Raw genomic sequence first — 24,797 nt, 5'->3', positions numbered from 1 at the left:
GAGAATGCAATATATCACTAACAGATTATCTGGCATTGAGTATAGATTATGTAGCAGATTGGATTGTACAAATTGGCTACTGTGGACCTTACATTAGTGACCTTAATAATAAAGTACTCCATTGAATGTGAAGCACAGTTGAATGTCCTGTCATGGTGAATGACAATACTAGCCTGTCTTACGCTTCCCACATTACATGCACATGATATTTCAATGTTCAGTTTTTGCCGTGAATTTATGAGGAAGCAACATTTTTTGAAATTGTGTTAATGAGCTGGACATTAAGTAGAGAAATATATTCTTATTTCCAGCTTGGATTATGATTAATTGATTTTAACCTGCAATTCTTTTACACACGAGCCTGTGTGGCCTGTTTCAGCTCTTATCCCCATTTTACTGACAAAACTTGAATTAATCTGTACCAGAAATCACTTTTGTAGATTATCTTTTCAGTGATTTGAAGTTCCTGACCTATTCAATATTTGTTAACCTTTATTATTGATAATGTTTAGGGAATGGCAAAAATTGGTACAGTTCAGAACATACCAAGAATTCAACAGATTTTGGGGTGGGCAAAAACTGAAACCAATTGTTCTGTGCATGACACAGGAAAGAAGATAGTAAATACAAATGCTTAACAAATCCTCTACAAATTAAAACAGTTCCTCTCACTTTTAGATTTTTAATTTAATATAAACCGATCTGTGAATGTAAGTTATCTCTCTGAAAATAGATTGCTGTATACTCATTATGCCCACTTGATGCTATTAACAAAAACGTACCTTTCATTTTCCATTGTGAGATGCGTTAGCAAGTGCAGTTCTTTGGAAATGTCGCCAATCCCACTGTTCAGCCTTGGAGTGTTGTTGTGGAGGGGAGAAAACTGATTCCCGTCTCTGTTTAGTATTAGCTTGGTTGTACCTTTTTCTACTCATTGCTATCTGTTCATTGTCAGATACTAGATTGGCGTTGGCATGCTGCTTCTGTGTCTGTGCAGCATGAAGTTGGCAGCATTGTGTTGACATTTCCCTGTAACAATTTCACCATGATTTTTGTTTAAGTATGATCCTTTCCTTGCTGTAAGATCTGCAGTGCTTCTGGCCAGGTCTGTTTTACTGTTGTCTATGTAGAATTTCAAAAAGAATGCCTTTTTTTGTGTTGCTCCTTTCTCCTTTAGACTTTGGAAACACTTAGTGCCATTGCAGATGTTGCCCTTTATAACTCGAATTGTATCTGAAGTGAGTATTTTGATGTGTATAAGTACTGAAAGTGTTAGGGATCAATTTAGGTAGTGAATCAATGCACATAAAGTAGGTTTAACAAATGTTGCTTCAAGTGCAATTTTTTTAAAATAGTTACACTTCTGTACTTGCTTGGCACTATCATGGATCTTTAGTTTAGTTTAGATTAGAGATACAGCGCGGAATCAGTCCCTTCGGCCCACCGAATCCGCACCGACCAACTATCATGCCGTACAGTAGCACTACCCTGCACACACTAGGGACAATTTACAATTTTACCAAGCCAGTTACCCTACCAACTTGCACTTCTTTGCAGTGTGGGAGGAAAGCGGAACACCCGGGAAAAAACCACGTGGTCAAAGGGAGAATGCACAAACTCCGTACAGACAGCAACCGTAGTCACGATCGAACCCGGGTCTCTGGTGCAGCGAGGCAGCAACTCTACCGCTGTGCCATTGTGCTGCTCCGGCAAACTCACACCTTGGTCATTCTCTCTTCTCCCCTCTCCCTTTAGGTTGAAGATACAAAAGCTTGAAAGCATATATCACCAGATTGAAACGTAACTTCCTTGTGTTATCAGTCTCTTGTATACTAAGGGAGTACTCTTGATCTTTCCATCTATCTCGTTGCAGCCTTTGCAGTATTTTTAAAATCTGCACTTTAGCTGTAGCTGTCACGTTATATTTTACACTCTATTTTCTCTTTGGTACTATGTGTTGTACTATAATTGAATCATGTCTTGTATGATCTGCCTGAATAGCATGCAAAATAACGTTTTTCACTATCTCAGTACACATGAGAATAATCAACCAATATCAATCCTAATGCCAATTAGATACATAATTGGCTCAGCGGAAGAACTCGGTGAAAGATTGTTCAGACTAGAGGCATGTGTCAAGAGCCAAGTCAAGAGTGCTTTATCGGCATATATTCCAAAACAGAACCATTAAATTCTTATATGTAGGAAGGATCTGCAGATCCTGGTTTAAACCGATGATAGCCATAAAAAGCTGGAGTAACTTAGTGGGTCAGGCAGCATCTCTGGAGAAAAGGAATAGGTAACCTTTCGGGTCAAGACCCTTCTAAAGACTCAAGTCTGAAAAAGGGTCTCGACCCAAAACATCACATATTCCTTTTCTCCAGAGATGCTGCCTGACCCGCTGAGTAACTCCAGCTTTTTGTGTCCATCTACAATTAAATTCTTACTTGCAGCAGCACAACAGATCTGTTGCCAGACTGGGGCAGGGTCCCAGTTTGTTATCTATATCAATGATTGGTTGACAAAATTATTAAAGTGGTCAGAAAGTATACAGATGACACCAAAATCAGAGGGTAGGAGTTTGAAGGATAACATTGTAGAGAACTATGAAATCATGAGGGGGTGTAGATAAGATGGATGGTCACAATCCTTTTCCCAGGTTAGGAGAGCCTAAAACATGAGGCAGATATTTAAGGTAAGAGATTGAAAAGTGATGTGAAAGGCAACATTTTCACAGAGGGTGGTAGGTATATGGAATGATCTACCAGAGTTGTAGAGGGGGGCACAATTACAAAATTTAAAAGACATTTAGACAGGTCAAGATATGTCCCAAAACAGAAGAATGAAATACTTACTAGCAGCAGCACAACTGATGGTAAAGATAGTACTCTGTAAACCCCATTATAAAGAATTTAAAAAGTTCAGTTTATTAAAAAAAAAACAATAATAGTGCAAAGACAAAACCAGTGCCCCCAAGTCTATGTCGTTCAGAGCAATATCGATGTATCCAGATACATGGATAGAAAAGGGTTTGAAGGGATATGGGCCAAACCCAAGCAAATGGGACTAAGGTCAGATTGAGATTGCAGTCGATATGGACGAGTTGGGCCGTAGAGCCTGTTTCTATGCTGTATTACTCTGACTGCATTTAAAATGCATGGCTAAGGAACATTAGTATGCTTTACAAATAGTCTTTTGACCTTTATAAGAAATTGAAAAAGAAAGGTTGGTGTAGTTTTAATTGCTTTCAAAAATGTGTTCCAATCTACGATTGTCTACATAATTCATCCTGTAGGAAAGGTTCCTCTTTTAGTGTTGTGACAAAACTGTCTGGTACTTTTATTGAACCCTGTCTCTTTTTTAACTTCAGGTATCGTATGTCATTCGGGATGAAGTAGAGAAGTATAATCGTAATGGAGTTAATGCGCTTCAGCTAGATCCCACGCTAAATCGACTATTTACAGCCGGCCGGGATTCAATAATCAGGATATGGAGTGTCAACCAGCACAAGGTGAGAGGCTTGGTCCAACATCACTTTTGTCTGCCCACACATTAGGTCTGTTACAATCTGCATCCATGATTCAGAATCTGCACTGGGACGATATTGGAAGTCATTCCAGCGCGTTATGCAAAATGTTTACCAAAATTTTCTACAGTAAAATGTAAATCCCTTAATGATTTTTCCATGAATCTATTTGAAATGGTAAGATCTCAATCTTTTGTAACCTGCATTAATTTGACCCATGTCCTCAGATCTTTGGGTTCAACAACTATCTGGAAAGTTTTGTCTGCAGCGTTGAAGGTTGAGGGGACACTTGATAGAAGTCCCTGCTGATTTCTTCCAGGGTAAGGGGGGAGAATGAGGGCCAGGGCAGTTTGTTGTTCTGGATGTCAGATGTGGGAGGTCATGGAGTCTGATAGCCTTCCAGACGTCCACATCTGCGACAGGTGCATCGAGATGGGGCTCCTAAGGGACCATATTAGGAACCTGGAGCAGCAGCTCGATGACCTCTCTCTGGTCAGGGAGAATGAGGAGGTCATAGAGAGGAGTTATTGAGAGGTGGTCACTCCAAGACCATGGGAGGCAGACCAGTGGGTTACTGTTAGGAAGGGCATGGGGCAGAGGCAGGGACTAAAGAGTACCCCGGTGGCTGTACACCTTGAAAATAAGTACTCATGTTTGAGTACGGTTGGGGGGGACAGCCTACCTGGGGGTAGTGACAGCAGCCGGGCCTCCGGCACAGAGACCGGCCCTGTTGCTCAGAAGGGTAAGGAAAAGAAGAGGAGGGCAATAGTAATAGGGGACTCTATAGTTAGGGGGTCAGACAGGCGATTCTGTGGACGCAGTCAGGAGACCCGGATGGTAGTTTACCTACCTGGTGCCAGGGTCTGGGATGTGTCTGAACGCGTCCAAGATATCCTGAAATCGGAGGGAGAGGAGCTTGAGGTCGTGGTACATATAGGTACCAATGACATAGGTAGAAAAAGAGAAGAGAAGGGTAGCACTCTGACCCAAAATGTAGGGAAGAAAGAAGAAAAAGATAATAAACAGAGAATAAGAGGTGGTGCAAAAATGTGTATATTTTAATGCTAGGAGCATTGTAAGAAAGGTGGATGAGCTTAGAGCCTGGATTGCCACCTGGAAGTATGATGTTGTGGCGATCAGTGAAACATGGTTGCAGGAGGGCTGTGATTGGAAACTAAATATTCCAGGATTTCGATGCTTCAGGTGTGATAGAATTGGAGGGGCAAGAAGTGGAGGTGTTGCATTGCTTGTCAGAGAAGATATTACAGCAGTGCTTTGGCAGGATAGATTAGAGGGCTCGTCTAGGGAGGCTATTTGGGTGGAACTGAGAAACGGGAAAGATGTAGCAACACTTATAGGGTTGTATTATAGACCGCCTAATGGGGAGTGAGAATTGGAAGAGCAAATATGTAAGGAGATAGCAGATATTAGTAGTAAGCACAAGGTAGCGATTGTGGGAAATTTCAATTTTCCACACATAGACTGGGAAACACATTCTGTAAATGGGCTGGATGGTTTGGAGTTTGTAAAATGTGCAGGATAGTTTTTTGCAGCAATACATAGAGGTACCTACTAGAGAAGGGGCAGTGCTGGACCTCCTGTTAGGAAATGAGACAGGTCGGGTGGCGGAGGTATGCGTTGGGGAGCACTTCGGGTCCAGTGATCACAATACCATTAGTTTCAATATAATTATGGAGAGGGTCAGAACTGGACCTAGGGTTGAGATTTTTGATTGGAGAAAGGCTAACTTTGAGGAGGTGCGAAAGGATTTAAAAGGAGTGAATTGGGACACTTTGTTTTATGAGAAGGATGTAGAAGAGAAATGGAGGACATTTAGAGAAATTTTAAGAGTACAGAATCTTTATGTCCCTGTTCGGTTGATGTGAGGTTATCCACTTTGGTGGCAAGAACAGGAAGGCAAATTATTATCTGAATGGTGTCAGATTAGGAGAAGGGGAGGTGCAATGAGACCTGGGTGTGCTTGTACATCAGTCTCTGGAAGTAAGCATACAGGTACAGCAGGCAGTGAAGTAAGCTAATGGCATGTTGGCTTTCATTGTGAGAGGATTTGAGTTTAGGAGCAAGGAGGTCCTATTGCAGTTGTACAGGGTCCTGGTGAGCGCACCTGGAGTATTGTGTGCAATTTTGGTCTCCTAAAAAGAGAGAGATCTACAATAATTATAGGCAGCATGGAGTAAATGAAGTGCTTGAGGAGTATAAAGAATGTAAAAAGAATCATAAGAAAGAATTTAGAAAACTAAAAGAAGATATGAGGTTGCTTTGGCAAGTAAGGTGAAAGTAAATCCAAAGGGTTTCTACAGCTATATTTATAGCAAAAGGATAACGAGGGATAAAATTGGTCCATTAGAGAGTCAGAGTGGACAGCTATCTGCAGAGCCAAAAGAGATAGAGGAGATATTGAACAATTTCCTTTCTTCGGTATTCACCAAGGAGAAGGATATTGAATTATATAAGGTGTGGGAAACAAGTAGAGTAGCTATGGAAACTATGAGGATCAAAGAAGAGGAAGTACTGACACTTTTGAAAAATATAAAAGTGGATAAGTCTCCAGGTCCTGACAGGATATTCCCTAAGCCATTGAGGGAAGTTAGTGTAGAAATAGCAGGGTCTATGACATAAATATTTCAAATGTCATTAGAAACGGGAATGGTGCTGGAGGATTGGTGTACTGCGCATGTTGTTCCATTGTTTAAAAAGGGTTCTAAGAGTAAACCTAGCAACTATAGACCTGTTAGTTTGACGTCAGTGGTGGGCAAATTAATGGAAAGGATACTTAGATAATATATATAATCATCTGGATAAACAGGGTCTGATTAGGAACAGTCAACGTGGATTTGTGCCTGGTAGGTCTTGTTTGACTAATCTTCTTGAATTTTTTGAAGAGGTTACTAGGGAAATTCATGAGGGTAAAGTGGTGGATGTTGTCTATATGGACCAGTAAGGCCTTTGACAAGGTTCCACATGGAAGGTTGGTTAAGAAGGTTCAATTGTTGGGTATTAATAGTGGAGTAGCAAGATGGATTCAACAGTGGCTGAATGGGAGATACCAGAGAGTAATGGTGGATAACTGTTCGTCAGGTTGGAGGCCGATGACTAGTGGGGTGCCTCGGGGATCTGTGTTGGGTCCACTGTTGTTTGTCATATACATCAATGATCTGGATGAAGGTGTGGTAAATTGGATTATTAAGTATGCAGATGATAGTAAAATAGGTGGTGTTGTGGATAATGAAGTAGATTTTCAAAGTCTACAGAGAGATTTAGGCATTTTGGAAGAGTGGGCTGAAAGATGGCAGATGGAGTTTAATGCTGATAAGTGTGAGGTGCTACATCTTGGCAGGACAAATCATGGTAAATGGTAGCGAATTGAGGAATGCAGTTGAACAGAAGGATCTAGGAATAACTGTGCATAGTTCCCTGAAGGTGGAATCTCATGTAGATAGGGTGGGAAAGAAAGCTTTTGGTGTGCTGGCCTTTATAAATCAGAGCATTGAGTATAGAAGTTGGGATGTAATGTTAAAATTGTACAAGGCATTGGTGAGGCCAATTCTGGAGTATGGTGTCCACCTTTGGTCGCCAAATTATAGGAAAGACTAGACTAAGTGGGACCCGTTGGGTCCCAGCATCACACAGGAGGGCTGGTCATCCAACGCAATATTCCACCAGTCCACCAATTCTAATATTGGTGGCCAGTTGGGGGGGGGGGGGGCTTTCTGGAGCTCTAGTATGGGTGTTGTGGGCTGAAGGGACTGGTTTCCAGAGGGCTAGTATGCAAATTGTGCGCCAAAAGGATTCTTGGGCAGGCGTCTCAGTCAATCAAGCCTGTTGTGCTGGCAACTCACTCACTCACTCACTCACTCACGGTTGACTCACGACTAATCGTTGAAATTCTATTTCAAGCAGGGTATAAGGCCACCAAATTCAAGTGCAGTTTCTTACCACTTCTAGCAGGGTGCAAGGCCACCAAATTCAAGTGCAGTTTCATACCATTTGAAGTAGGGTGCAAAGCCACTAAAGACAGCGAGTCGTGACCTCTCCCTCCTCCATCTTGCAGAGACTGAGCCACACCCACATTTCCGGGTTTTATAACCCCTCCCCCCCCACCGGAAAAGGTGTGGCTTTCATGGAGTGATTGACAGGAGAGAGATTCTCAACATTTTAAAAAAAACTAATAATACTTTTATTTTTCATTGATGGGAAGAATTCTCTGCATCTGCTCAGCGGAGGGGGACTGAGTAAGATGGCCAAAAATCACAGCCGTAAGTGGTAGCGTTTTATCTAAAATCAATATACAGTGCAAACAGGAAGTAAGTGCATTTACAGTAGTGCCTTTTAACTTCAAGCCGAAGCACCCAAGCCACCATTTGCAGTAATTAGTGCATTTCAACTTCATGCCACCATTTGCAGTAAGTGGTGTCTTTCAACTTCAAGCCACACCCAAGCCACCATTTGCAGTAAGTAGTGCCTTTCAACTTCAAGCCAAAACAACCAAGCCACCATTTGCAGTAAGAAGTGCCTTTCAACTTCAAGCCAAAGCAACCAAGCCACCATTTGCAGTAAGTACCGCCTTTCAACTGCAAGCCAAAGCACCCAAGCCACCATTTGCAGTAAATAGTGCCTTTCAACTTCATGCCACCATTTGCAGTAAGTAATGCCTTTCAACTTCAAGCCATTGCACCCAAGCCACCATTTGCAGTAAGTAGTGCCTTTCAACTTCAAGCCACACCCAAGCCACCATTTGCAGTAAGTAGTGCCTTTCAACTTCAAGCCACACCCAAGTCATCATTTGCAGTAAGTAGTGCCTTTCAACTTCAAGCCACACCCAAGCAACCATTTGCAGTAAGTAGTGCCTTTCAACTTCAAGCCACACCCAAGCCACCAATTGCAGTAAGTAGTGCCTTTCAACTTCAAGCCAAAGCAACCAAGCCACCATTCGCAGTAATAGTGCCTTTCAACTTCAAGCCAAAGCTCCCAAGCCTCCATTTGCAGTAAGTAGTGCCTTTCAACTTCAAGTCAAAGCTCCCAAGCCACCATTTGCAGTAAGTAGTGCCTTTCAACTTCATGCCACCATTTGCAGTAAGTAATGCCTTTCAACTTCAAGCCATTGCACCCAAGCCACCATTTGCAGTAAGTACTGCTTCAACTGCAAGCCAAAGCACCCAAGCCACCATTTGCAGTAAATAGTGCCTTTCAACCTCATGCCATCATTTGCAGTAAGTAGTGCCTGTCAACTTCAAGCCACAATTTGCAGTAAGTAGTGCCTTTCAACTTCAAGCAATGTACCCACGCCCCCCATTTGCAGTAAGTAGTGCCTTTCAACTACAAGCCACACCCAAGCCACCATTTGCAGTAAGTAGTGCCTTTCAACTTCAAGCCAAAGCAACCAAGCCACCATTTGCAGTAAGAAGTGCCTTTCAACTTCAAGCCAAAGCAACCAAGCCACCATTTGCAGTAAGTACCGCCTTTCAACTGCAAGCCAAAGCACCCAAGCCACCATTTGCAGTAAATAGTGCCTTTCAACTTCATGCCACCATTTGCAGTAAGTAATGCCTTTCAACTTCAAGCCAAAGCACCCAAGCCACCATTTGCAGTAAATAGTGCCTTTCAACTTCATGCCATCATTTGCAGTAAGTAATGCCTTTCAACTTCAAGCCAAAGCACCCAAGCCACCATTTGCAGTAAATAGTGCCTTTCAACTTCATGCCATCATTTGCAGTAAGTAGTGCCTGTCAACTTCAAGCCACCATTTGCAGTAAGTAGTGCCTTTCAACTTCAAGCCAAAACAACCAAGCCACCATTTGCAGTAAGAAGTGCCTTTCAACTTCAAGCCAAAGCAACCAAGCCACCATTTGCAGTAATAGTGCCTTTCAACTTCAAGCCAAAGCTCCCAAGCCACCATTTGCAGTAAGTAGTGCCTTTCAACTTCATGCCACCATTTGCAGTAAGTAGTGCCTTTCAATTTCAAGACACACCCAAGCCAAGCCAACAAGGGGAGGGGGGGGGGGCGCTTTCTGGAGCACTAGTATGAACCATTTTAGAACCAATAGACTTTTTTTTTGCAAGCTTTAGAACCAATATAGACACTTTTTGCAAGGTTTAGAACCAATAGACATTTTTTGCAAGCTTTAGAACCAATAGACATTTTTTTCAAGCTTTAGAACCAATAGACATTTTTTTGCAAGCTTTAGAACCAATAGACATGTTTTGCAAGCTTTAGAACCAATAGACACTTTTTTTGCAAGCTTTAGACCCAATAGACATTTTTTGCAAGCTTTAGAACCAATAGAGACACTTTTTTGCAAGCTTTAGAACCAATAGACACTTTTTTGCAAGCTTTAGAACCAATAGACACATTCTGCAAGCATTTTAGAACCACTAAGGGCACTTACATTTGAGTTGACATGTGTTCAGTGTTATTCACAGCTCAGAGAAACATGACTCTCTGCCTGTCTCCATCTTGAAGGGACTGTGTGGCACACCACTTCCTGGTTTTATAGTCCCTCCCCCCTGCCGCCAGCGGGGGCAGCAGAGAGAATGGGGAATTTTGTAAAAACATTAATATCTCTGTCATTTTTAATCGATGGGACAAATCCTCGGCACACATGCGGCGGAGGGGGGCTCTGAGCAAGGTGGCCAAAAATGGCGGCCGTAGGTGGCGGCGTTCTCTCAGAAATCGCAGCACAGATGGCCAAAACCGGTCAAGAACAGACTTTTAGTAATATAGATAGATGTCAACAAAATAGAGAGAGTACAGAGGAGATTTACTAGAATGTTGCCTGGGTTTCAGCACCTAAGTTACAGGGAAAGGTTGAACAAGATAGGTCTTTATTCTTTGGAGCGCAGAAGGTTAAGGGGGGACTTGATAGAGGTCTTTAAAATTATGAGAGGGATAGACAGATTTGACGTGGATAAGCTTTTTCCATTGATAGTAGGGAAGATTCAAACAAGAGGAAATGATTTGCGAATTTAGGGACAAAAGTTTAGGGGTAAAATGAGGGGGAACTTCTTTACTCAGAGAGTGGTAGCTGTGTGGAATGAGCTTCCAGTGAAAGTGGTGGAGGCAGGTTCAATTTTATTATTTAAAAATAAATTGGATAGGTATATGGATGGGAAAGGATTGGAAGGTTATGGTCTGAGTGCAGGTAGATGGGACTAGGTGAGAGTAAGTGTTCGGTACGGACTAGAAGGGCCGAGATGGCCTGTTTCCGTGCTGTAATTGTTATATGGTTATTTTGGACAGAAATCCATTTGTTTTATATATGAGCAAATTTCTTGGTTTAGTGGGTCGGACAGGTCATTCAACACACTGAATCCATGCCGATCATTGAACACTTTGCTCCCAATTCTATGTTATCCCACTTACTTATCCACTCCCTGCACGCTAGGGGCAATTTACACAGGCCAATTAACTTACAAACCCGGAGGAAACTTTCCCGATCACAGGGAGAGCGTGCAAACTCCACCCGAGGTCCGGATCGATCCTGGGTCTCTAATGCCGTAAAGCTGCAGCTGTACCAGCTGCTCCACCCATAACTTATTGATGACTAATTGTCCAAAATTTCTGTAAAGCTACTTCAAAAAAGGCGTGGTGTTGCAGCAGGTAGCATTACTGCCTCAGCTCCATCAATCCATGTTCATCCGTTGCTGTCTGTATGGAGTTTGCATGTTCTACTCGATGCTCCTGGTGTGGGTTTTGGTGTTCTCCTATTTTTTGACAATTCAGTCCAATACAATAATACTTTATTAGCCAAGTATGTTTTGCAACATACGAGGAATTTTATTTGCCCAGTCACTCATACAAATAAAAAGCAACGGAACACACAAAATATACATTTTAACATAAACATCCACCACAGTAACTCCTCCACATTCCTCACTGTGATGGAAGGAGAAAAAAATAGTTCAATATCTTCCCTTCTTTGTTCTCCAGCGGTCGGGGGCCTCAACCCCTCCGTTGACGGGACGATCTTGACTTCTGTAGCCGGCGGCGTTTGGCCCCTCCACGTCGGGGCGATCAAGCTCCCGCATCGGGGCGATGTCAGCTCCCCGCGCCAAGCAATTGGACTCCGGGTCAGGGCTGGTCAAACCTTCTGCGTCGTTGGAGCTCCCGTCATCTACGGTCTCAACCCGAGACTGCGAGCTCTTGATCGTAAAGTCCGCAGGTTGGAGCAATACCAGGCAAGGGATCGGCTCCGATGTTAAGTTCACGCCCCGCCATGGGGTTCAAAGTCAGTCCGAGGAGGCCTCCAGCTCTAGGATGTTAGGCCGTAGAGCGACCGGAGATACGATCCGGAAAACAATTGCATCTCCGGCAGTGTAAGAGATTTGAAAAAAAAAAAATCCCCGTCCCCCTCCCCCTCTCCCCACCAAACTAGAGAACATTTACACAAACTTTTTAAACACACTAAAAAATCAAAAAAAGATGAAAATACAGACGGACTGTTGGCGGGGCAGCCAATCGTGCAGCGCCCCTGGTGGTATTTCGGTGATTTCAAGCATAGACTTAGCAATCATTTTGTTGAACACACGCTCAGGCCGCCTTGGCCTACGTGACCTCTCGATTGCCAAACATTTTAACTTCCATTCCCAAACTGACCTTTCTGTCCAGGGCCTCCTCCATTGAGTGAGGCCACCAAAATTACAGGAACAGCACCTCATATTTCGCTTGGGCAGCTTACAACCCAGCGGTATGAACATGACTTTCTCTGATTTCAAGTAACTCCTGCATTACTTCCCCCCTTCCTCCACCCTAGTCGTCCTACCAGTTCCACTGTTCGCATGCCTGACCCACTGAGTTACTCCAGCATTTTGGGGCAATCTCCTTGTGACCATCAGGACTGTGACCACCATACTGGTACCCTGGGCTCCTCCCAAAACATTTTGTTTAATTGACTACTGTTTAAAATTACCTCTCGCGTGGGTGAGATATGAGAAACAGAAGGAGGGATAAGCATGTCAGAGAGAATGGGATTAATAGCATTGTTCTGAGATCTGGTGTGAATATCAGGCTGCCTTCTCTGTCCTAACACTTTAGACTTTGTTTTTAGACTTTAGATGTACAGTGCGGAAACAGGCCTTCAGCCCACCGAGTTTGTGCCGACAGCCGATCACACCATACATTAGCACTATCCTAGCAAATCTTACCTTACAATCTTACCAAAGCCAATTAACCTACAAACCCGCACGTCTGTGGAGTGTGGGAGGAAACTTGAGCACCTGGAGAAAACCCATAGGGAGAACATACAAACTCCGTACTGTAGTCAGGATCGAACCCAGGTATCTGGCACTGCTGCTGTATTTTTTATTTCTATATTGCACTATTACTACGGACTGACGCTAAACTGCATTTCGTTGTACCCATACTTGTATCTGTGCAATGACAATAAAGTTGAATTGAATTAAATTGCTGCTTCAATCTGCCACCATAAAGAAAATAGGAATGAAAAACATATTTTTGAAGTGTCCATCGTTCCCAGATGATTGCAGATTTTAAAAACCAAATTATTTAATTGCATTGATTTCGGTTAATTTGATGTAATCCATCTGGAATTAAATCCAGACTCTGTGAGACCACCTCATCTTCAGTGCCTTCATTCTGGGACTGATAGGATCCATCTCCAGAATTGTAACAATCTTCCACATGGTTCTAATATCTGTTTTTCTCTTTCAGCAAGATCCTTACATTGCCTCTATGGAACACCACACTGACTGGGTAAATGATGTTGTGTTGTGCTGCAATGGAAAGACCTGTGAGTAGTTTAGCTTTACTATTTTGAATCAGTTTTATATTAACATATTGAATGTTTAACAGTAAGCATCCTCTTGCTCCGTCAAGATCCTATCACACCATTTAATCATGAGCCCAATGTCCTATGCTCTTATGGCTTGGAGTTTCTTCCCTGAAGCCTAGAAAGCTGAGGAGAGACCTTATAGAGAATTATAAAATCATGAGCGGTATAGATAAGGCGAATAGCCGCAGTATTTTCCCCAGGGTAGGGGAGTCCAAAATCAGAGGGCATAGGACAACGGTGAGAGGGGAAATATTTAAAAGGGATAGCCTTTTTACACAGAGGGTTGTAAGTATATGGAACGAGCTGCCAGAAGAAGCAGTACAATTAGGACATTTAAAATACACTTGGACAGTTACATGGATAGGAAAGTTTAGTGGTATGGGCCAAGCGCAGGCAAGTGGGGCGAATGTGGTTGAGCAACTTGGTTGGATTGAATGAGTAGGGTCGATAGGCCTGTTCCCATGTTGTATAGCTTTATGAATCGGTGTCAATGTGGGATGGAAGGTATATTGGAAGATGATGGCCTTCCCATGCAGCAGATGCTACTCTTTTCTGATGGCAAATATATGTGCATGGGAGATGCTCTCAAAGAGACCAGTAAATGCTCGGTGATGATTCTTGAGGTCCTGATAGTGTCACCAGATGACACAGGCCCTTTGTTGGCCAGCTTGCTGATTCTCGCTCATTTAGTTCAGTTTAGTTTATTGTCACGAGGTACAGTGAAAAGCTATTGTTGCGTGCTAATCAATCAGCAGAAAGACTATACATGAATACAATCGAGCCATCCACAATGTACAATACATGATAAAAGGGGGGTGGGAGATTGCAACCTTCACGTGGTCCGCCCTGTTTCGATGTATGCAATCAACCTGGCGTGCACAATCAAATAAGATCAAATTCCTACAACTTTAGGCTGTGCACGCCATACGCAAGATGAAGAAGATGATAAAGGGACTAACGTTTAGTGCAAGATAAAGTCCAGTAAAGTCCGATTAAAGATAGTCCGAGGGTCACCAGTGAGATTGATAATAGCTCAGGACTGCTCTCTCGTTGGGATGGTTCAGTTGTCTGATAATCGCTGGGAAGAAACTGTCCCTGCATCTGGAGGTGTGCGTTTTCACATTTTTTTACTTCTTGCCTAATGGGAGAGACTCTTCCTTGATTATGCTGGTGGCCCTGCAGTAGTTGGGCTTTGTATGTAAGATCGTTGCATAAGTGATGATTCTAAGTTGTTTGCAAACTTTAGCTTTTAAAATTGCCTCTTTTTTTCCTAGTAATATCAGCTTCATCTGACACTACAGTGAAAGTGTGGAATGCTCACAAAGGATTTTGTATGTCTACTTTGCGAACTCACAAGGTAGATTTTATTTGGGAAAACTACAATTTGCTGAGTTGGGGGGGATGTTCATTTAAATGTGTTTTATGGGTGACAACAGTTATACCTTTATACACACGTATGCAATACATATTTAAATATTTTTACTCCAATATCAAAAGCAGTTCCTAATTTGGTGTTGAGATGATCCATTGGTTAATGCAATTATTGCAAACCTCTTTCTCATACTCCATGTTATACATATGCTCTGGTGTATATAATACATCTTTCATGTTTTTATAATGAACATATTTTTTCTTTGTTTTGAGGATATAGAAAAATATAGCTTATCTACTTAAAGCTGCAATGTTTAATTTGTATTGATTCAATTTGCATGTTGAGCATTTGAATTCCTTGCTTCTGATTTTACTTCGGAGTCATGTGAGTGACTACGTGAAGAAGCCCGCCAGGCGCATGCGTGTCATTGCGCTACACGCATTGCAACTCGTCATTGTCGGGAGGAAGGACGTTCCTCCCGAACGGCAGGATTTCGAACCTGCAACAGTAAGGTAAGGGAACTTCGTTCCATACTTACCTTTTTTCTACAGAAGGCTGTTGAAAGCTGGCGGGGGAGGAGTCTGCAAGCAGCAGGCAGCCAGCAACAGCCAGTGGCACGACAGTCTCCCTTAGCGGGAGTCCGTGCGTCTTCAGCTCCGACTCCGGAGCCGTCAGTCCGACAAACTCGGACAACAGCCCCAAGGACGCTACATGGGTCCGTGGAGCTGCGGAAATCACAGCGGGAGGAAGGACGTTCCTCCCGAAACGGCAGGTTGAGAACCAGCAACACAGGTAAGAGATTTCCTTACCTTTTTCTTCATTGCAGGAAGGCTGCCGAGCTGCCGCTGAAAAGCAACAGGCAGCCAGCAACGGACGTCGGCACCACTATCTCCCATAACGGGAGCGAGTGCCAAACTTCACCCCAAACGGGTGGAGGAAATGGGAGCCAACAACCCACAAAGACAGTGGGTTGTATTTGTGCTCTGTCCCCTTTTTTTAAATTAGGGGACAAAAGGAGATTGCGCTCCTGCCGTGGCTAAGCCAGGTGGAGTAAGCGCAACAGGGGACAACAGCTGCGGCCGGAATCGGCTCCCGTAATGGGAATAGCTGTACCCGACTTTCGCTCCCGACTCGCTCCCGCACCGGGCCGGGCGGGAGAGGGAGCAAAACTAATGTTTTCCCCGCGCTAGGTCTGTACAGGAGGGGAAGCTGGACAAAGGAGTGTCCACAGTGCTGCTAGTGAAGCTGGCTGGGGAAGACAGCGGAGTCGCAGGCAGCCGGCAGCAGCAGCCAAAGGCACGTTAATCTCCCGTTATAAGGAGAGCAGTGCCGACTTTTGGTCCCACGCGGGCCAGAACACCACGGCCGGGCGGGAGACCATTCAAATGTGGCCTTTGACTTGACCAGTCATTAACGGCAGCAGACGGGGTAGAATGCTCACCCGTAGCAACGATTTAAACTTGGACCTGCAGGTAAGAGCTGCGGTCTTTTTTGCATTTCTATGCTGATTGCAGGTGCAGAAACAACGGGCTGCGACAAAGCTGGTGGGCTAGATGGAATCAGCTGTGCCAGATGTCCTCCACACCGGCCATATCCACTCCACGGAAGGACAGTAAGGACAAAGCTGGAGAAGGAGGACCGTGGAGCAGCGGGCAGCCAGCAGCAGCCAGCGGCACTTGGATCACCCATAGTGGGATCAGCTGTGCCCAATGTTGCCTCCGCACCGGCCAGATCCACGTGGCCGGGCAGAAAGGCTAGACACAAAACAAACAAGGTCGTGGACTCAGAGGAGTCCGACTTTGAATCACGGCCGGCGGCCAGCGCCCAAGAGCGCTGGAGTGGGAAGAAGCGGTGTATGGAGCTTTGCTCCAACGTGACAGACTCCGGGACATGGAGTCGGGTCACTGTGGGCCCTATGATAACCCACAGCAGTACCTCTTTAAGGGCTGCACAGTGTTTCTACCTCATCAGAAGGAAGCACTGCGGGTCAGTTCTGGGCTGACCTGGAAGAGGGGTCCGCAGAAGAAAGTGTGCAAGGGGTGCAGGAACAAGAGAACCTACCGGAACCTAGCACCCCCACGCACCCACCAGCAAAACTGGTGAAAGCTCGAAGGACCGGTACTCAAAAACATGAGTCTTTTAGGCCATGGCCCAGACCGGCCTTCTCGGAAGATGCGGGACCTCCAACGCAAACCAACCGTAAATCCAGACCCCAGCGCTACAACAGCGAAGAACCTACAAAAAGGTAAACCTGTCACTGCTAACTATGGAGGTAGATGGGTCTGGTTCCCTACAAACAGTGGGCACGGAGATTGAGTGGAGATAACACTCTCTTCTGAATGCATGGAGCATGATAACAACCGATATCTACATCTTAAGCAGTATCCAGGGATATACAATAGAGTTTATACACAGGTACAGCCCTCCAGTTCAACATATACTGAACCGAATGTTCGTGCTTTCTGATGAAAGAAATCAAAAGCGCAAGCTGAACTGAAGCGGCTTTACATAAAAGGTGTAATTGAGAAAACTCAACACGAACCATTAAAATTCGTGTCCGAGATATAAACAAAAAGATGATGGTCATCGCATCATCATAGATCTAACAAAATAGATACCTTTGTTACTGCTTAACAATTAATTCCCAAAGGTTACTTCAATGGCCAGCATCATTTTTAAAGATGCTTACTATTCAGTGCCTATACGAGGTGACCACAGATGTTACTTAAATTCAACTGGATGGGACAACTCTAGCAGTATAAAGCACTGCCAAATGGGTTATCATCAGCCCAGGCTGTTCACAAAAATTTTTGAAACCAGCCCAAGCGTTTCTACGGAAACGTATACACATGGTCATGGCATATTTAGATGACATACTCATTATGTGCAAAAACTTTGGAATTGGCCAAACAAACTGTAACAGCCACAAAAAAGGTTATTTGGGCAACTGGGATTTCATCCAGTTAAATCTAAACTAACGTCTTCCACTACTATGGACTACCTGGGGTTTCACCATTGACTCAGTTCACATGTCGGTGACTCTGCCTAAGGGAAAGGCTACAGATTTAATAGAGGCTTATAAAAACCTCACTGACATCAGCAAACCATCCATCAGATTGGTAGCCAAAGTAATTGGCATAATGATGGCTGCCTTTCCAGCCACACAATTTGGACCTCTACATTACCAAAACATACAGAGAGCAAAAAACAAGCACTCTAAATTATGCAGGTCATTTTGACAGATCTGTGAAACTACCAATCAGGCTAAAATGGAACTAAAATGGTGGATAGATAACTCTAGCCTTGTTCCTATCCAAGCATTGTCAGTAACCTTTTCCATGGTACTACAAACTGATGCCAGTACAATTGGTGCGGAGCCACCAATACCAATACCACCGTGGTAGCATACATTAACCACAGGGTGGAAACAAATCGACATCATGTGACAATCTGGCCATACAAATTGGCAATGGTGTCTCCAGAAAGATATTTGGATATCTACCACTTATCTACCAGGAAGACTAAATTCAGTGGCAGACACCAGGTCCCAGTTATCAAGTTATGTTACACAGGAACCAGACCCTGGGGCAGCGGCGACAGATGCATTTTCACTGCATTGGAGGGGAGGGGAAATTGTTTATTTACGCATTCCCTCCTTTCCTGCCTCATCAGTCGGGTATTAAGGAAATACAACAGACTCTGCATCTGGAATTGGTAGTACCCGATTGGCCTACACAACCATGGTTCCCAGTGGTATCAAACATGGAATCAGAGATATGAACATCCCATCTGTTCTGGAATATCTGGCAGGCCTCCACTATGATGAGGGGCTCAGTTACAGTGCCATCAACTGCGCCAGAAGTGCCCTATCGACTTACCTATGGCAGGGGACAGACCATTACACTGTTGGGACTGACCCACTGGTACAAAGCCTATGAGGAGTACCAGATACTCCCATATATGGGATGTGAGTATAATCCTGAAGATGCTCAGGAGTGGTCTCCAGCAACAGTTCTGTCTTTACACAGACTGACATTAAAACGGTCATGCTAATGGTATTGGTCACAGCACAGAGGATACAGTCACTGGACAACATGACTTTCTCAACGGAAAATATTACGTTTCATATTTATGAGATAGTAAGCAGAACAGAAAAAGGGATCAGCAGGCCTCTATATACAATTAGGTCATACCCAACAGATGACCGTCTGTGTATAATAAAACATCTGTCGTTACACATGGAGAAAACGAATATCCTAAGAGGCAATGAAAAGGCACATTTTTTATCAGCCACTAGCAACCACACCAAGAGTGACGGTCCAGACCATCTCAAGATGGCTGAAACAGTTGCTAAACACAGGCTGGGGTGGATACTAAAATTTTTTAAATCTCTTTCCACCAGGGCTGCAGCTACATCGGCAGCGATACAGTTGGATGTACCAATGGATCAAATCCTCAAGGCAGCAGGATGGTCTGGAGGGGAAAAACATTCCAATTATTTGTAAAACCAGTAATGAAACCTGGAACATTTGCAGAAACAATTTAAGTTCTGTAAATTAATTTAAACCCATATAAAGGGGTTATAAACTTGTGTTAAAAATTTTATGATTTCAATGTCGAATTCATGTCCAAATTATGTTAACACAATCCTCCCAACAGTCAAGGCAGACGTGATGCATGGACTCGTTCCACGGCATGAAATCACAGAGCTTTAAAATCTTCACGTAGTCACTCACGTGACTCCGAAGTAAAATAGTAAGATTAAACGAGAACTTACCAGTTTGAAGTTTGATCTGTATTTTATGAGGAGTTACGATGAGGGATTACGTGCCCTCCGCTCCCACCCAGATCATACACTTAACTGGTACCTCTTCTCTAATCTTACTATGTTTAGTCATTACAGTTATCTGTGATTCCACACCGCTGCTTTGAAGAATGACACGCATGCGCCTGGCGGGCTTCTTCACGTAATCCCTCATCGTAACTCCTCATAAAATACAGATCAAACTTCAAACTGGTAAGTTCTCGTTTAATCTTACTATTGAGCTTCACTCAATATTGAGATATTCACTTTGTGTTGAACCACTCACTGCAATAAAAGAAGTCACACGTGCAGAGCTGCCAGGTAGTACGGATTTTCCGTATTTTGTACGGAAATGCGATTAGCTTACGGATGTACGGTTTCGCGTAGTTAAATACGGATTTTAAATATGGAGTTCAGTTCAGTTTGAAGAAGGGTCTCGACCAGAAACGTCACCCATTCCTTCTCTCCAGAGTCGCTGCCTGTCCCGCTCCAGGTTTAAACAGAGCGCTGTCCGTTTAACGCGTGAGAATTAAAACGAAGAGCTGTCGGCTACAGCGCTTTGGGTTCTAAAAATAGCGCTATCAGCTGGAGCGCTATGGGCTTTAAACATTGCGCTATGGGCTTTACACATAGCGCTATGACCAGACTGTTTGGGAAAATTCTCGTATAACAATGAGTCTTTGGAATTCTCTTTCTCAGTGGTAGTTGAGTCTTTGATTATTTTTCAGGCAGTGGTAGAATTCTGGATAAGCCTAGTGGTGAAAGGTTACCAGTGGGATTGCAGTTACATTGGGATTGGCCCTGATTTTACAGAATGGTGGGCTCAAGGGGGAGAGAGGGAGGGGTGGAGAGAGAGAGAGAGAGAGAGAGGGAGGGGTGGAGAGAGGGAGAAGGAGGGAGGGAGAGAGGGAATAAGAGACAGAGGGAGAAAAAAAGGAAGGAGAGAGGGAGGAAGAGAGAGGGTGGGTGGGTGGAAGGGAAAAGAGGAGGGAGAGAAAGAGGGAGGGGGAGAGAGGGAGGGAGAGGAGGGGGAGGGAGGGCGAGAGGGATGGAGAAAGGGAGGGAGGGAGAGAGAGGGAGCGAAGGGGGGCGCAAGGGAGGTAGAGGGAGGCTTCCAAAATGGCTTCTACATCATCATCTGGTGCTAAAAGCAGGAAGCAACCGTTCAAACAGCGGTATACAAAGAGATGGCAATTAATGAATGCACTGTCGAGTAAGGTGCGTAGAAGACATGTCAATTGGTAGCAAAGTTATGCATTCTTGTACACTTACATGGGAATGACTGCACATAAAAAACAACATTTTTTTCAGCAAAATGGCACCGCGTAAAAATACTGATTTCCTCAGCAAAATACTGATTTTCAAGTACAGGTGCACAACCTTTTATCCGGAGTTCCGGAAACCGAAAAACTCCGAAAACCGGCCATTTTTTCCAGGATGTCGTCTGCACACCAAAGCTCGCGTTTGGCGCCAAACTTAACCCGAAACGACCCACGGTCAACCCAGGTCTGTACTACTGTAGCGGCTGCCTCCTCCCCGGAGACTGGGGAGACAATTAAACATCTGTAAATCATTGCTTAAATGTTAGTCAGTTAGTTTGGAGGGCTTTTATGTGAAGGGGTGAAGGGGGAAACTTTAATTCTTAGTCCCCTACCTGGTCGGAGAGGCAGGGAGCGGGCAATGCCTTACCGGGTCGCCGTGCAGTAAGCTCCGGAGCGCTGTGGCCGCCAACTCCCAGCTGGGGCTGCGGGCGTCCGGCCGCGGGCGGCGCCGGTTGTAGCTCCGACCCCGGAAACTCTACCCCTGGCTGCGCGGCCGGACGCCCGCAGACCCAGCTCCGCTGTGGCCGCCTACATGTGTGTCGGCGGCCACAGCGCTCCGGAGCTTACCGCACGGCGACCCGGTAAGGCATTGCCTGCTCCCCGTTGGTATCCCAGCGCTGCGACGCCGCCGACTCCCAACATCGCGGAGCTGGGGCTGCGGGCGTCCGGCCGTGGGCCGCGCTGGATTTGGAGCGCCGCGCAGCCAGGGGTAGAGTTGCCGGGGTCGGAGCTCCAACCGGCACCGCCCGCGGCCGGACGGAGCCCCCAGCTCCGCGATGTTGGGAGTCGGCGGCCACAGCGCTCCGGAGCTTACTGCACGGCGACCCGGTAAGGCATTGCCCGCTCCCCGCCTCTCCGACCAGGTAGGGGACTAAGAATTAAAGTTTCCCCTTCATCCCCCCCCCCCCCCCACATAAAATCCCTCCAAACTAACTGACTAACATTTATGCAATGATTTACAATGATTCCCCAGTCTCCGGGGAGGAGGCAGCCGCTCCAGACTTTTCAAGCCGCCCGCGCTACCTACCTAATCTACGCTAAAAATCTTCCATTCGGAAATCCGAAAAATTCCAAAATCCGACAAGTGTCTGGTCCCAAGGCTTTCGGATAAAAGGTTGTGCACCTGTACTAGAATACTGAAATGCTCTGACAAAACTTGGCAGCTCTGCACGTGTGGTTAAATGAGAAGGTGCATCACAGGAAATTCAATTTAAATTAATTCTCTATAAACAGCATTTTTATGGATTCTATGTCCAGTCTATGGATTCAAATAGCAAGTCAGCAGTTGAGTGCATAATCCAGACTGTGGTGTTACACAAAGAGAATGGTGATTTGTTTTGAATGCTTTTTGAAAGAGGTATTAAACTGTGCTCTTTCTGATGCTTCTGGTAGATCTGGTGTATGTTTAGACTTTACATTAGACTTTAGAAATACAGCACGGAAACAGGCCCTTCGACCAACCGAGTCCACACCAACCAGCGATCACCCAATAACAGAACTGGTGTGATAAAGTGACCAGTGGTCGGTGTGGACTCATTGGTTTGAAGACCTATTTCCCTGCTATATCTCTAAACTAAACTAAAACTAAATGTTCTCTCTGGAATATTCACAAAACAATATTTGTGTTGAATCGCATCAGGGGAGGTTAGCAAAATAATGTGTCATATATTATAGGCCAAGAGAATATTGCATAGCAATGAATTATGTGTACCAAGGAGAGCACGGTGGCGCAGCGGTAGAGTTGCTGCCTTACAGAGCCAGACACCCGGGTTCGATCCTGACTACGGGTGCTGTCTGTACGGAGTTTGTACGTTCTCCCTGTGACCACGTGCGTTTTTTCCGGGTGCTCCAGTTTCCTTCCACATTCCAAAGAAGTACAGGTTTTGTAGGTTAATTGGCTTTGGAAATATTGTAGTGTGTAGGATAGTGCTGGTATATGGGGTGATCGCTGGTCGGCATGGACTCAGTGGGCCGAAGGGCCTGATTCCGCTCTGTATCTCCAATCTCAACTAACCTAAGCAAAGGAAATCTGCTAGGCTTCCTCATGAATGTCCAGTAACCACCTCTAGAAAGTTGATCATATGGAGGTCTGAAGACATTGCCTCGTTCAGTTGTGACACTGGATGTTTACTGTCACAGGATGGACCAGAGTTCACTGAGTGAATGTGAAATGATAATGCAATGTGAGTGACTGGTATTAGGGAGGAAACTGGACACAAACCAAAAACAATTAATGCTTCTTTTGTGTGTAGGATTATGTGAAGGCATTGGCGTATGCAAAAGATAAAGAGTTGGTGGCTTCAGCAGGGCTGGACAGACAGATTTTCCTCTGGGATGTAAATACTCTTACAGCACTGACTGCCTCAAACAACACAGTAACAAGTAAGTCTTCATGGTGAACAATAGCGTAAAGTACACATGGAGCATGAAATAAGCTTTATCAAAGTGTATGTAAATATGAGGAGGATTTATAAAGGTGTTAAGTTGGTGATGCTGACAAAGGTACACTTTATTGTGTCTTTGTCAGCATCAGCCATATTGGCTGTACTTATTCACACTGAAAATATAATGGAACTGAGTAAGTAAATCACTTCAGAAGCCACATGGTGTGAAATCAGAATTAAATATATTAGAGTGGCTAGGGTTGAATCTGAATGGATAGAGATGGCCTGACTACCAAACTTTGGGCAGGTGGTTGAAGTATCAACGGGGGAGCATTTAGGGGACAGTGTAAGTGTGGTGCATAGTTCTGTAAAGTTGCACGCTAGTTATGGAAAAGAATAACGTTCGCAGTCAAGTTTTAAGGTCATCAATTGGGAGAAGGCTAATTTAAATAGCACATGAAAGGAAAAAGTAGATTGGGAGCTTATGGTCATTGATCAAATGTCAACTGACATGGGAGTCTTCTGAAAGAAAGTTAGTTCAAAGTTAACGTTCTGGTAAGGGTGAAAGGCTAAGATGGAAAGATTGGGGATCCATAGATAGCAAAGGAATTTTGAAGGTTTGTTGTGGCACAGTGGCGCAGCGGTAGAGCTGCTGTCTTACAACGTCAGAGTTCGATCCTGACTATAGGAGGCTTGGGAGCTGTCCGCACGGAGTTTGTACGTTCTCCCTGTGACCACGTGGGTGCTCCAGTTTCCTCCCACAGATCAAAGACGTACAGGTTTGGAGGTTAATTGGCTTCTGTAAATAATCCCTAGTGTGTAGGATAGAACTAGTGTGCGGGTGATCTCTGGTCAGCGTGCACTTGGTGGGCTGAAGGGCCCGTTTCCACACTGTATCTCTAAACTAAAAAAAGAAGGGAAACGTGGCAGTTATAGATTGAGGGAATCCCTCGAGGAATATTGAGTGTATTGGAGAGAATTTAAGAATGAAATTAGGAGGACAAAAGGGTTCATAAAATATCCTTGGCATGTAAGATTACTGAGAATCCCAAGATTCTATAAATTGAGCAGGGGTTGGAGTGTATCGAGGAAAAGAATGTATCCCCATAGGAACCAAGGGGGTAATCCATGTGTGGAACAAGACGATGTGGATGGAGTCCTAAGTGACAACTTTTCATATGTATTCACCAAAGAAAAGGACATGGAAGATAGTGAGGTGAGGGAGAGGTATTGGATAATCTGGAGTATTTTAGTATTAAGAAAGTGTTAGATGCCATGGGATGCTGAGAGAAAAGTTTGCTTATATTTGAGTGAGCATAGAAATGATCATAATAGCATATTATTAGGTAAAATTTCTTGTTATATGTACTCAATTTTTCATTTCTATATAAGGCTATCAAGGAACTCAAAACTTTATGGTTAAGTATGAAAGAAAGACACTTTTGCAGCCTTTCACATAAATGTTTGAATTGGGTTCAGCCATAATTTTGGAAATTAGTAATTTTGAAATGGCCAACCAGTTTATTAAAAAGTTCCTGCTGCTGCTCTTTCCACCCAATAGTTTATGAAACCAAATATTG

General features: G+C 44.3%; 1 protein-coding gene across 1 annotated transcript in view; it reads left to right on the top strand.

Moving 5' to 3' along the window:
• Positions 1-24,797, top strand: part of wdr48 (WD repeat domain 48) — a 97,319-nt gene that overhangs the window by 11,685 nt on the left and 60,837 nt on the right. The window contains exons 2-5 of the mRNA XM_033043746.1: positions 3,371-3,511; positions 13,215-13,293; positions 14,610-14,692; positions 23,086-23,215. Coding sequence (XP_032899637.1) covers positions 3,371-3,511; positions 13,215-13,293; positions 14,610-14,692; positions 23,086-23,215 — 433 coding nt within the window. The remainder of the gene's footprint in view (positions 1-3,370; positions 3,512-13,214; positions 13,294-14,609; positions 14,693-23,085; positions 23,216-24,797) is intronic.

This window comes from Amblyraja radiata, chromosome 2, assembly GCF_010909765.2.
Source record: "Amblyraja radiata isolate CabotCenter1 chromosome 2, sAmbRad1.1.pri, whole genome shotgun sequence".
NCBI lineage: Eukaryota > Metazoa > Chordata > Chondrichthyes > Rajiformes > Rajidae > Amblyraja > Amblyraja radiata.
The sequence above is the reverse complement of the archived record's forward strand: the minus strand, read 5'-3'. Positions and strand labels throughout refer to the sequence as shown.